We start from the raw sequence: 14,141 nt of genomic DNA, 5'->3' as shown, positions 1-14,141 counted from the left end.
CCAAGTGGATTGTACCGGATTGCTGTAATGGCTACGTATAAGTCTGTCATTTAAATTTTTGCTCCGTCTATAAGTAATTTGGGGATGGTTACCAATGACCTCTTTGAGATCAGCATCTTGTTCAAGGATATACCAATGTTTCTGTAAAATACTGAAAATTTCTTTTTGTTGACTGCTGTAGTCACCTATCAGTCTTATTTGTTGTTTACCATTTAACCCCTCTTCTGATTTTTTAGTTTTTTTAGTGGTATTGTATTTTTTAGGGATGAGTAGGTTGCTACGGTCAGATTCAAGAGCTCTTTTATACGCTCTTTTTAAACAATTGTGGCTATATCCTCTCTGTTTAAACCTATCATAAAGTTTTTTTGCTTCTATTTTAAACTGTCTAAGGTGCTGCATATCCTTCTAATACAGAGATATTGTCCCGTGGGTATTCCTTTGATTAGATTGCTCGGATGTTGGCTTTTGGCGTGTAGTAAGTTGTTGGTAGCGGTGTTTTTCCTATAGACCGAGGTTTGTAAGTTATTGTGTTCATCTCGATATATATGGATATCCAGAAAATTTACTGAGTCGTGGCTAATTTCTGACGTGACTCGTAGATTGATTTTATTAATGTTAAGTTTTTGAACGAATTCATTAAATTTAACAGTGGTTCCGCTCCAAATTAACACTACATCGTCTATGTAGCGCAGCCAGAGCGTGATGTATTGTGAATATTCAATTAGGTCATCACTAAAGACAAAATTACTTTCCCACCATCCCAGATATAGATTAGCATAAGTGGGGGCGCAGGTACTCCCCATGGCGGTCCCCCTTACTTGGTGGTAGTATTTCCCACTGAAAGTGAAGTAATTATGTTTGAGAATGAATTCTAATAGTTCTAATACGAACTGGTTGTGTTTACTATACTGTTGGCCTCTTTGTTTGAGAGTGTCACTTATTGCTCTCAGACCGACATCATGTATGATGCTTGTATAGAGGGATTCAACATCCAGACATGCTAAAAATTGATCCTCCTGAAGGGTGATACCTTCCAAATGTCTCAGTGCATCCATGGAGTCTTGTATGAATGATGGTAGGCTTGTTACAAAAGGTTGTAAAATTTTATCTAGATAAATGCTACTGGGTTCAGATAGACTGCCTATACCCGATACTATGGGACGGCCAGGAGGTGAATTGGGATTTTTGTGAACCTTTGGTATGGTGTAAAATGTGGGAATTATTGGTGTCTTTACTTTCATGAACTCAAATTCATCCTTGCTTATTAATTGCATATCCCTTGCATTTTGTAAGATTGATGCTAAATCTATTTGAAATGTTTTAGTGGGATCTCCGGATAAAAGTGTATAGCAACTGGTGTCCTTTAGTTGCTGTAGGCATTCTTGTACGTACAGATGTCTATCCTGGATAACGATATTCCCTCCTTTATCGCTTGGTTTAATAACTATCTCCTTGTTATTCTCCAGTTGTAATAGACCCTGTCTTTCCTTCCAAGACAGATTGTTCATGAGGTGTGGTCTCCGTAAAGATTTTTCATGTAATAGCTTTAGATCGTGTGTACAACACTCAAGAAATACTTCAACCTTAGAACAGATTGTATTGGGAGGCGTGAATTTACTTTTAGGTTTTAATGAAGTAAAGGGACCTTTCTCATCCACTCTATAGTTATCATTGTCTTCTAGTAGATCATAGAGGTTTTTCAGAGCAATTAGTTCCTCTGCTGTCCATTCCGATTGTTTATTTTCTTTGTTGAAATGCTTATATAAAAGTAATTTTCTACCAAACAAATGTAGATCTTTGATCCAGTTAAATATATTAAAGCTACTGGATGGTGCAAATGACAACCCATGTTTAAACCCTATTTAAACCAGATTTGGACACGCGCAACTCACTTATGCCCCTGAAGAAGCCGGGTAACCGGTGAAACGCGTCGGGAGGCATAGGTGGACGTTATTGGACCAGCCCCTACACGCTCCCTACGTAGCCAGGTAGTGTTCTTGGGAAAATTACGGAAGGGAGGTGTGGGGTTTATAGCAATCTCAGAGCCACAAGAATGGCTGAAAATAGGCAACTCTAAACTCTTTAATTTAAACTTGGCTGGCAGTCATTTGGACCTATTGGTACTTCACTTTGGAAGTCTGAGGTTGATACATTATTTGTGCTGGAATATCCCCAGACGTCCATTCTATGTTTTTAAGTGTGTGTATTTTATGGACATGGTCCAGCTTCCCTGAAATGGATTTTCAGTGTTGTGTGGTGTGTAGTTGGCAGCGTGGTCTGCTTTTTTAAAATGAGTGAAATAAAAATGGAATTTTAGTTACTTGTGTATTTCTGAAAACACCTGAACTGGTTAACTGGAGGACTGCAGGGTGGCGACAGTCAATACAAACTGTTACCATTGAGTAAGTCCTCAAACATTTTTTGGCTATTGATACATTATTTAACCTGCGGGTGTGTTGATACTTTGTAGTATTTGACTTCAGTTACTCAATTGAATCAATCATTCTGCTGGATACTATTACAATTTTAAGAGATATATTATCTATAATTTTTGAGATCAGATATGACCTAGAATTCACATAGAGGCCCATTTATTAAAGGTCTAATTTTAGTGGTATTAGAGCTTTTTGAAACCAATCTCTATTTCTCTAAAAAAATGAATGCCATGAAATGTATTAAAAGATCCGAATAAAAACTACAAATGGAAAAAAGCGCTGAACCTCTAAAGTTCAAGTTTTTTTGTACCATTACAACCAACTATTGGTAAATAGACCCCGTATTCCTTATAAATTTGTAAAGGCAACTTATAATTCTATTGTAAATACCACAATCTAAACTAAAAAAGATATTAATGTAAACTTTTTCAGTCATCTTGCACACTTTTCTATTGTTTATTAGTTTTTAGAGATATTAGCAGTTTAGGCTTTTGGCTCAATAGCTCACATTGATGGTCATAATATTAACGCCTCTAGCCCCTACTAATGTACAGTATTGACACAACTTGGTTAAGGCTTTGATGTGTATTTGCCATAAAACAAGTATTAGAGGATGGGGTAATGCTGATGATACCATCCAATTTCACCAGCAGTAACAAGGCTTTATAATAAACAGCTTTAGTGATGTCAGAAAAGCAACAGGAGCCAACTGAGTAACATAGATCTGTGCTTGTAGTTTTCTATCTACATTATAGGTGCTAATTATGTTGTGCCTTTAATGCAATTGCTATGCCAATCATGACAATATTGAGAGAAATGATTAGTGTGTTCTAAACAGCACATTTGTAAGATGGTTTCATGCTGTAAAACATGTACCACAGGTACATATAAGAGACAATAGTAAGCTCTTTGCCTGCTGTTTTATGCATCATTACAAGAAAAAAATAAAGTGCATTTTAGTAAAAAAAAGTAGAGTGCTCTCTGTGTTTACACTCTGAAATATTAGCCTTCAGAAAAAAATTTGTAGAAAAAGCTTTACATATACAGAATACAAAGAGGGCTTTTGCTAATGAGAGGACCCATTTAAAATAGGAATACTCAGCCCAACTTTCATCAATAAAACATAAAGAGCAAATATTCCAGCAGCACAAAAGACAACCCATAATGTGGCTTTGAGAAATGAAGTCCGACTCCGTACAAAGGTGCAGGGTCCCATTGTGCTGAGAAGGGCTGTGCTAACTGCCAAAGTGTACACAATGGAGATGCTTGTGTTCAGGGCGACAATCTTTCCAAATTTGGCAAAAGGGGCTATAATGCAAAAGAAGAGTGGAATGGTAGATATAATGGTTGTAACTGCGCTGGATACAATGGCAACACCAACATGGCGGACTGCCTCCAATGCTCTCCACTGACGGCAAGCAAGTGGATCCTGCCAAAGAAAACAACCATTAAAAAGAAAGTATGTTACTATACTATATTTTTTAACATTTAATGGAATATATCAGTAATGAATAGATTATTTCATACAGGAGGTAAAACATAAAAAAATGAATGTGCCTAATTTGTAGATGATTTACTAAAAACAAACAGCCTGCACAGTGTACCATAGTGGGTCTATTTTGTCAACATATTTTTTAGTATTTTTGATCCATGGTATTGTTTCAAATTTGGAAGGTGAAAAGGCTAAAGGTAGTCATACACTGACTGACCTTCATGGTATCCCACTGCCTGAATAATCACACAGAAAAGTAAAGAGGAGCTGGTCTCATTATCTTGAACACTTTCTTACCTCAATCAGGTGCTGTGGAAGATTTTCCCCTGCTAGCAGATATCCTTCCACCAAGTGGACACAGTAATCTACTGAGGAGCCAACAAGGATAGATAGGGAAATTGCTTCAACTGCACCCATTTCCCACCCAAGCCAATACATGATGGCCACTACAAGACAGACAACACCTAGAAATAGTCATAAAAAGTAAAATACATTTTATTTTTATGATCACATCGTCCATTAATAATGCATAATTAATATCTATTAGAATACTTTATTAGGAAACAATGAAAAAGCCATATTATCCATTGTAAAGCAATTTGCATCACAATATTAGGTAAGGTAGTGTTATAGGGGTATTTGATTTATGTAAGTGAAGAGCAAGATGCCACCAGTGGGAATTCACAGATGTTTTGAATAAATCAAAACTGCAGTCAGATGGTATATCCTAGGTTGACAATTGTCACATACACATGTGCCTGTGGAAGTTCAGTAGCGAAGTAACAGGGGCCACACCTGCCTTAAGGTAGGTAGGCAAACAAAAAAATCAGATTGGTTGCTATGGGCAACATCACCGGTAATGCTTTCCTCCAATGTTTAACACAACCTGATAAATAGGCCCCTAAGTAGACTGCTTCTACTGCAGTACCACTATCCATTTTCCACTCTCTTCATTAGCAAGTGTGTAGCACCACAGTTCAACTTCCTACTTACTTAGATTACAATAAATATGGTAGAATACTAAACTTGTTAAATAAGCCCCGAGGTTCAGCAGCCCTATAACCGCAATGGTCCACAATTTCAAATATCTGTCTGTGAAGGTTCTCATTCATCCAGTTCATGGTATATCTCCGATAATAAGTCAAATCAACTGCACTTGCTGTATGTTTTTCTCTTGAAGATGTTTCGCTAGTCATCCTGGCTTTCTCAATTCAAAATGACTTGTACAAAGATCTTTCTGGAGTTAAATAGATTGGAATGTTGCTCCATTCAACAAATTCTCTTTAGTAACTGTCATGAAAATGACATAATCAAAGCATGTAAAACACACAGGAGAGTAACCATGTATTTAGTAAGGTCCAAGGGCAAAACTGCAGATATAAATCTTCCTATACAAAACAACAAATGTATTTCTGAAATCTCACAGTCCATTTAAAGTCACAAGAAGACTCCCAAGTAAATAGCTAAAGTAAATGGCTGAACAGAAGTACAGCAGTAGGTCTGATGTGCAGGAGTCCTTTCCTCTGTCTCTGAAGACTGTCTTCCAAGTCTCTCCTGGTGGATCCTTTTATGCCCCAGACGCACTGGCAATCTAACTTGTTTGAGAAAAATGTGAAAACTTCATGGGATTGATGCTGAGCCTGTAGTTCCTCTGTAGAGGCATATTCATATGTTTCCTGAGACTCTGTCTAAGGGAGAATTCAGCTTTAACATGGCTGCCACACAAAGTCCTCCCATTAAGTCCTTGAAATGCAGGTGCTGCATCTTGAGGGTCATCCAACTGTACAAATGCAAGGCCAGTGGGTTTCCTAGTGACCCAAACCCATTGCAAAGGTCCATAGACCCCAAACACTTGCACTAATTCAGCTTTGTAAACTGTACGCCCGTGTTGGTGTGTGTGGGATGGGGGTTTCATTTGGTCAGCTCTTTGCACACCCATAACAATATATTCCCCAATGGGTTGGGGAAGCACAATCTTGGGTGTGGCACTGTAGAGCCTGTACAGGATGAAACGGAGTCTCAACCATTATGGTTGTTACTGAACCAACAAGCTGAAAAACACATTTGGTAAAGATGCCCTGGGTGGTAGTGGACATGTAGCCAGTAAATGTGAGCCAAAGTCACACCTGAAACACCTCTTAGTTCTATGGTGCAGCTCCAGGGCTGATGTCCCTTCGGGTGATGGGGAAGTGAAGTTCGTTTGCAAGTGGCCAGTAGATAGCCTTGGTGTACAGGCTGAGGTAGATGAGCCTGGTAAAACTGGACATCCCTGCAGTAACTGCATACTACTTTCCACATACTTATCTACAAGTCTAGAGGCTTCTTCTAGGGTGCCAGGGGATCCGTCCCAAACCCACTCACGAACTTCAGGGGAACATAGCAGTAAAAACTGTTCTATTAAACAAAGCTGTCGCAGGTCCTCAAGAGACTGCACTCCAATAGATTTTAGCCACTGGCAGGCCTGGACTGAGAATTAAAATAGGCCCTAGCATTTCAGGTACACAGAGGCCCAATAAGCCCACACAGAGGCCCAAACAGCCCCCACCAGCCCACTAAATACTGACTTTCTATGGGACCTTATAGCAGCCCCTCTAGTATTTGCCAGAACCCACAGATTGCCAGTCTGGGCCTGGCCACTGGTCAAAGGTGCGCTATAAGCAATTAGCAAAGACCCAGTGAGTATCTGTGGGATCCTTGGTTAGAGATCTGAAGGTCTGCCGGTAGGTCTCTGGTAAGATGGCATAGTTGTTAAAAAGTACCCGTTTAACTTCATTATAGTCAGTTGGTTGTGGTTATGGCATTTTCCCCGTAAACATCACTTGCCTTACCCATAAGTTTGGCCACCAGAATTTTTGTCCACTCAGTTTTAGGGACCTCATAATCCTCACACATGATTTCAAAAGTGGTGGTATGCACAGAGATGTTGGAGCCACTAGGATATCAGAGCGTAATCTCATTTCTTTATAGAAAGAGATAAAATCATTAGTAGTGTTCACATATCCATCACAATAACCAGCAGGGGTGAGATTCCAGGGTATTTAAATGCAGAAAGATTTTTGTACAAGTCATTCTGAAATGAGAAAGCAAGTAGGATGACTAGTGAAAAGTCTTGAAGAGAAAAAAATAGACCACATTGAAACTGAAAAGCTTATAACAAGGGGTATTGGAAATAAGCAACACATTAGCAGATGTTACATTTGAACCTGTAAAGATGCTCAGGCCAGAATCATTTCTAGGCTAATACTTTGTTGAGCTTTGGTTCTCCCTTTAGTACTTTCTAGGGTCACTGTTCCTTGTTAGGCAATTAATGTCTCATTTTATATTTTTTGCTAACTTTATTCTCCTATTATAGCATATTTTCTAAATTGATTTTCTATCCTCTCTGACTTACATATAGAGTTGTGGCTTAATTCACTAAATTCCGCAAGACAATGAATTAATAGCTGCAATAGTTTCATATTGTCATAAAGGTGAACATTTGTACTTTGCAAGTTTTGTACTAAAAGTAAATGTTAAACTTGTGGCTTAATTCACTTCACTATCTGAGAGAAATATCCTTTAAATTTATGTGCTGTAGTCCTTACAAGCTACTTTCTTCCTGAAGTGTAGAATCTTTTGTTCATCTAGTATACTTTATCATTTTGATGATTCTTACCACAAAACATGCCCGTGTATGCATTTAAAAATACACTTGTACACATTTCCTGGTGAGAACTGAACAATAATATTTCCGATGCAGGATTTTCAGTTTGATGCTACTGTCTTTCCTACTAGTACTGAGTAATGTTACTGTAGTGGCTATAACAGATAAAAGAAGTTTACTGAGCAGTAAGGGACCAGTCTCTTAAATATATATATATATATATATATATATATATGTATATGTATATATATATATATATATATATATATATATATATATATATATATATATATATTCCTTTTTAACAAAATAACAGGTTATCAATTATTTCACAATGATTTGTTAAATAATACCCTCATAACTCAGAAGCTAGTATAGGGACCTATAGAATCGGTTAGACTGCTATAGCTTTACATCCCTACCCTTCTCTTTTACTTCCTTACTTAATATGCAAAAGCCTAGGTATCTAATAGTTCTAGTTGCATAACCAGTAGTTATTGGCCAAAGGGTGTAATGACCACTTCCTGCCACACTTCAATATAGTGTGTGGAAAGGGGTGGATCTTCCTCTTTGGCTCCTGGTGTCCTTCCAGCTAGGTGTTTCCCATTGAGCCTGGGTACACCAAGCAGGCTTGGACTGGGAGTCAAAATAGGCCCTGCCATTCTAAGTACACAGAGGCCCAAACACCCTCCTACCAGCCCAAACAGCCCCCTACCAGCCCACTATATGGTAACTTTCTATGGAGCTGTACAGCACCCCTCTGGCATTTGCCAGAACCCACAGATTGCCAGTCCGGGCCTGACACCAAGGCCCAGTAAAGCCACTGCCCTAAAGGGACAGCACCTTTAGTGTTTCAAGTCGGGGACCAGGAAACCCTGTGAACGAGGTTAACAAGCACAGGGTAGTTTATTTAATAGACTCTCTAGTAGAGTGAGATAGACAGCTTATATAGAAAGAGCAGTTGTGTGCTGCATCAAGAATAATAGCAGGGAGCAGCTTCCCACAAGGCTTCCTTGTATGCTTTTAGTGAAGGGACCACAGTGGATAGGGTGTTGGGCTAGAATTCTTCTCCCTAACCACTCCACTGGATGGGATCCGGACTACTTAAAGCTGTATCTGCCTGAGGGAATTAATGTACACTTGACTATTTGACTTATGGGAGTCACATCTGTAAATGCTGTATCATCCTCCTCTATCCACCCTCCTCTGTGATATGTTACACCATCCTCATACCTGTGGTCAATTGCTCTTTGTACAATAAACCATCTTTTTGTTTTCATCATAAGAACCTCCTGGCGTCCAATCTTTTTCATATTTTTATCTACAGTAGCCTGAGTGATTTTAGTTCCACTACACCTTATTGGGAGACTTCCACTTAGCAAAGGCCCTGATCCTGGTGTGTGAGTCCAATGTAACCCTTGCTCATTACCATTAGCTGGACACTTAAATATCTGTGGTCTGGATAGCCCAGGTTAGCATTACATTAGCATGAAAACACCTATTTTATTGATTGTATACTCATAACACAATGCTGGCTAGTGCAACAAAATTAACTCATATTCTCATTACATAGCAAATTGAAATTACACCAGAATTTAGTAATCAGCCCTAGACCATTTATGGCAGTTGCACTTCATTTTCTGCTTAATGAATTAAAACAACCCCTAAGCTTAGCTTCTCAGCTGCTACCTATAGTACACTGAGTATGTGCAGTGTACAAAATACAAATAAAGGTCTAGCATTTCTAACCATATTAATTTTTATGGTTTAGTTCTCCTTTAACTATAGATGAGACTCTCAGGTCAGTATTTATTATTTAGTGTTTTCAAATAAAACATTCAATTATAAAAGTATACATCAAGTTGTCAAAGTTAGTATATACATGTTATTTATTGTTATATAAGTAACTGTTTCAAGGACTTCTGTTTACCTAAGATTGTAAGCAGCACTGGCAGCAGCAGCAGAATATGAGTGGTAAAGATAGCTACAGCACCCACGCAAATAAGAAGGGACAGAATGAGTCCGTACAGGGCACTCTGTACTCCTGAAAAGAAGAAAATAGCAAGTACAGTCTAGAATAAGAATAATGTCAGGTACTTTATCTTTATGAGTAAAAGTAACTTAATAACACATGGGTATTGCTTCATGATTTATTCAATAGTCACAAAACTGTGAACGGTGCAGAATGAACAATGACAGTCTTCTTAAACGAAAAAGGTGCCTGACAAAATTGAAGCCTAATTTCATGTTACATCAACAAAGAGATCATGCAGACTTTATGTGACATATTCTTTCTCAGTATATCCAGTGTATCCAGAGCTACAATGCAATCTGAAGACTGTGTTAGTTATATTTCAAGCTCAACAGAATTAGACATCAAATGTGCATGGCCCCTGCACTGCCTTGCACTGCCTTGCCCTGCAATATTCAGTAATTTATCAAGGTATTTATGACATTAAGGGGGTTATTTACTAGAATCCAAATTTATCTCATATTTTCTTTCAAAAAACACAACCAAACACCCATGCCCAATTTTAGCTTATTTATTTTTTTAAAAAAAAACTCAATTTAATCGGATCACGGAAAAACTTGATAAAATGGAGCAAAAATCAATAGATTTTATCTGTCTTTTTCCCCCGAATTGCCCCCAGGAACAGTCAGCTGAATATGGGTGTGACGTTATTACGATATTGGTAAGAAGTATTATTTATTAAAAATCAATAAGATTATTGATCAAATGAGTTGAAATCCTTGTGCAGTGAATTCTGGAAGGAAATGTTTACAGGTGGTATATTTGTAAACTTACTTTTTGAATTTGTATGTTTCTTTTTTATCCAGTCACTTATAATGCAGGCAATGCAGCAGTGTAATGTGTACAGGTATGGGACCTGTTATCCAGAATGCTCGGGACCTGGGGTTTTACGAATAACAAATCTTTTTGTAATTTGGAACTTCTTACCTTAAGTCTACTAGAAAATTGGGTAAACATTGAAATAAACCCAATGGGTTGGTATTGCTTCCTATAAGGATTAATTATATCTTAGTTTGGATCGAGTACAAGGGACTGTTTTATTATTATAGAGAAAAAAGAAATCTTTTTCTTAAATGTGGGTTATTTGGATAAAATGGCATCTATGGGAGATGGCATTTACATAATTTGGAGCTTTCTGGATAATGGGTTTCTGATAATGTATCCCATACCTCTGCTAGTTCTATAGCAATATAGATTATATTTAAAGGCCTGTTTATCAAATGAGGTTTAAGATGTCTTTTCTACTTAAACTCACAATTTTAAAAAACTTGCATGTTTGTTAATTTATTAAAAAATTGAAAAAAACTCTATTGAATACAATTGTGGAAAAAAAATCAAAACTGTTGAGTTTATAAGCTTAAAAAAAATAAAAAAAAACCTCAAAATTTCAAATTAAAAAATGGCTTGAATTTTGTCTAGGACAACTCTCATTGACTTCTACATGAACTTGCCAGTTATTAGATGTCAAAGTTTTACATTCAAGTTCTTACTAAAATACTTAAAAAAAAAGCTTAATAAATACAGAAATACCTGTATTTTTTTTCAAAATATAACTCAAAATGAGTTTTTGTGCAACAAAATTTCGAATTGTGGCAAAAATGTTATTCCGAACTTTGATAAATCACCCCTTTAACCACAGAAAATGTTATAGCATATGCACACTCTTTTAATGAGAATTAAAGAACCAAAAAATGCCTGAAAACAGATTTTTGGTTGAGTTCTTACAGATGAGAAAGCAGGTATGCAAATTAGGGAAAAGCTTTTTCGGATACATTAATAATAGCGCTGCTGTACAACATCAAAATATCTGCTTTCGGTATAAATGATGTCTGAAGCAGAAAAACTTTGGATTAAATAGCTTGCATAAATGACTATTTTGTGGGGTTTAAAAAATCATTTCAAACTTGATGACATGATTTAACCACTGTAAAACATTTGATGTTTGCTGTCGGAAATAGGTTTACTGCAATACTTTATAAAGACTTGTCACTTGCCTACTATCTCCATAAAAATCTGTTTCCAGTGCTCGCATGTTTGAAATCCATGTTTTAAGGCAGAGTCGGCAGGGAGAAGCAGGAGCTGCTCTTGAAGAAATGACTCCCATTTTAAATAATCTTTGTATGTCTGGAAGGATGATTTGCCCTTGTAGGTTGTCTGCAATGAAACATACATAATTTATTAGACAGATGTGATGTACAGAGAATGGCAGCGGATACATCTGTCAGCATCAGTCAGTTTATGCATACTTTTTAGTGAAATATCGGTATGGGCAAGTAACAGAGATGTCATGTAAGAGTTTGCTTAAGCATTTGATACACCACAAAACAGATGGTTACTGATTATATGAAGAACTGGTTAAAGGATAGATTACACAAATTAGTAGTAAAGGGAACACTTTTTAATTGGACCAATGTTGTAAGTGGAGGACCTCAAGGGTTCTGTCTTTTGTCCCTTTGCTTTTTAATTCATTTATTAATGACCCTGAAAAAGTACTTTATTTATTTTTTTGCTCATGATATTAAATTGTGCAAAGCAATGCAGGATGTGGCCACTTTGCAGAGCCATTTGACTAAATTAGAGAAGTGGTTATTAAAGTGCAAGGTTATGCACTTTGGTAGAAACAGCTTACAGTGAAAGCTCGATTTTAGGTACCCTTATTATTACAGAACACATTAACTCAGTGGACAATAACATCAAGTTCACAAGGGAAGATGTCCACGAGAACAAACTTGCCTTTTTGGACTGTTTGATATGCATCCAAGAGGGGGGTAACTTGAAGACTGAAGTATACAGGAAACCCACTCATATGGATCAATATCTGGGTGTCATTAGAACTCTGCACCACAGGGTGGAATGAGTGGCAACTGACACAGAGTCCAAAGACAAAGAGCAAAAACATCATAGAGGAGCTTTGAAAGCGTGTTGCTACCCAGACTGGGCCTTTGTCAAAAGGCAGCAACCAAGCCCAAAAGGAACACCAATCAAAATAACCGCCCGTAGACACATAGTAGGCGAAACACAGTCATCCCATATGTAGCTGGGGTGTCAGAGAAACTCAGGAGGATTTTCAACAAACACCACGTCCCTGTGTTTTTTAAACCTGGCAACACACTGAGACAAAAACTGGTACACCCAAAGCATCCAACACCAAAAGAAAAACAAAGCAATGTGGTATACGGAGTCCAGTGTAGCGAGGAATGCACAGATCTATACATTGGGGAGACAAAACAACTGCTCTCCAAGTGAATGGCTCAGCACAGGAGGGAGAACTCTACAGGGCAAGACTCAGCTGTCTTTCAAACACCTAAAAGACAAGGGACACTCCTTTGAAGATAGCAAGGTCCAAATCTTAGATAAAGAAGACTGCTGGTTTGAACGAGGCGTGAAAGAGGCGATTCATGTCAAGGTGGAGAAACCATCCCTGAACAGAGGCGGGGGCCCTCGACACCACCTGTCTGCTACATACAATGCTGTTCTAACATCTGTACCCCGGCGGATTCAGAACACTTCACACATCCATTCATGCAACTCTCACAAGTAACACCTGTTTCTAGGAGTTGCATGACTCATTGGATAATCCTATCACAACTACACAGAATCAACACCTCTGTGAATTTCTTCAGATGTCACCTCTTTGAAGAGTTACAATGTGCCATTGTGATTGGATTAGTGGAAAAGTTTATCTGACGAGAACTTCCCACACCAGTCAGTTGAACTGAAGAAGCTGCTTGGATGAGTAGTGAAACGTCTTCATTGATTACTCAGCAAGTCAAGTTGTTTTTAGATTTACCTATACTAGATTTACCATGACCTGGATGAATGAAAATCTTCATAGTCATTTATCCATAGTTGAAAAACCTCTAAAACTACATGAATGTGAATTTTGATAAATAGTCCTCCAAATTGTTTTGTGTGGGGCATCCTTAATTGAGAAGGATTTGTTTTTTTATAGGTAACAAATAGGTAACAAGCTGTGTATATCAAGGCAGTGTCACAGTGTTGAGGGATGAAAACATAATTTTGCCTTTTATAGATTCCTGGTAAGGCACTCAACATGAATTGCAGTACAGATTTGGTCTCAGTTCTTAAAGGGATACTGTCATGGGAAAACATTTTTTCAAAACACATCAGTTAATAGTTCTGCTCCAGCAGAATTTTGCATTGAAATCCATTGCTAAAAAGAGCAAACAGATTTTATTTTATATTATGAAATCTGACATTGGGCTAGACATATTGTCAGTTTCCCAGCTGCCCCCAGATATGTGACTTGTGCTCTCATAAACGTCAGTCACTCTTTACTGCTGTATGGCAAGTTGGAGTGATAATACCCCCCCTCCCTTTCCCCCCCCAGCAGCCTAACAACAGAACAATGTTAGGTAACCAGATAGTACCTCCCTAACACAAGATAACAGCTAAGAACAGCACTCAATAATAAAATCCAGGTCCCACTGAAACACATTCAGTTACATTAAATAGGAGAAACAACAACCTGCCAGAAAGAAGTTCCATCCTAAAGTGCTGGCTCTTTGTGAAAGCACA

At 37.8% G+C, this 14,141-nt stretch overlaps 1 protein-coding gene across 1 annotated transcript in view; it reads right to left on the bottom strand.

Moving 5' to 3' along the window:
• Nucleotides 1–2,492: 2,492 nt before the first annotated feature.
• The window catches only part of LOC108696366 (protein dispatched homolog 3), a 64,085-nt gene continuing 52,436 nt past the window's right edge, over nucleotides 2,493–14,141 (bottom strand). The window contains exons 17-20 of the mRNA XM_018225666.2: nucleotides 11,597–11,756; nucleotides 9,501–9,614; nucleotides 4,225–4,391; nucleotides 2,493–3,864 (exon numbers count right to left, since the gene is read on the bottom strand). Coding sequence (XP_018081155.1) covers nucleotides 3,502–3,864; nucleotides 4,225–4,391; nucleotides 9,501–9,614; nucleotides 11,597–11,756 — 804 coding nt within the window. The 3' untranslated portion in view covers nucleotides 2,493–3,501. The remainder of the gene's footprint in view (nucleotides 3,865–4,224; nucleotides 4,392–9,500; nucleotides 9,615–11,596; nucleotides 11,757–14,141) is intronic.

The sequence above is a fragment of the Xenopus laevis genome, chromosome 7L (assembly GCF_017654675.1).
Source record: "Xenopus laevis strain J_2021 chromosome 7L, Xenopus_laevis_v10.1, whole genome shotgun sequence".
Classification (NCBI taxonomy): domain Eukaryota; kingdom Metazoa; phylum Chordata; class Amphibia; order Anura; family Pipidae; genus Xenopus; species Xenopus laevis.
The sequence above is the reverse complement of the archived record's forward strand: the minus strand, read 5'-3'. Positions and strand labels throughout refer to the sequence as shown.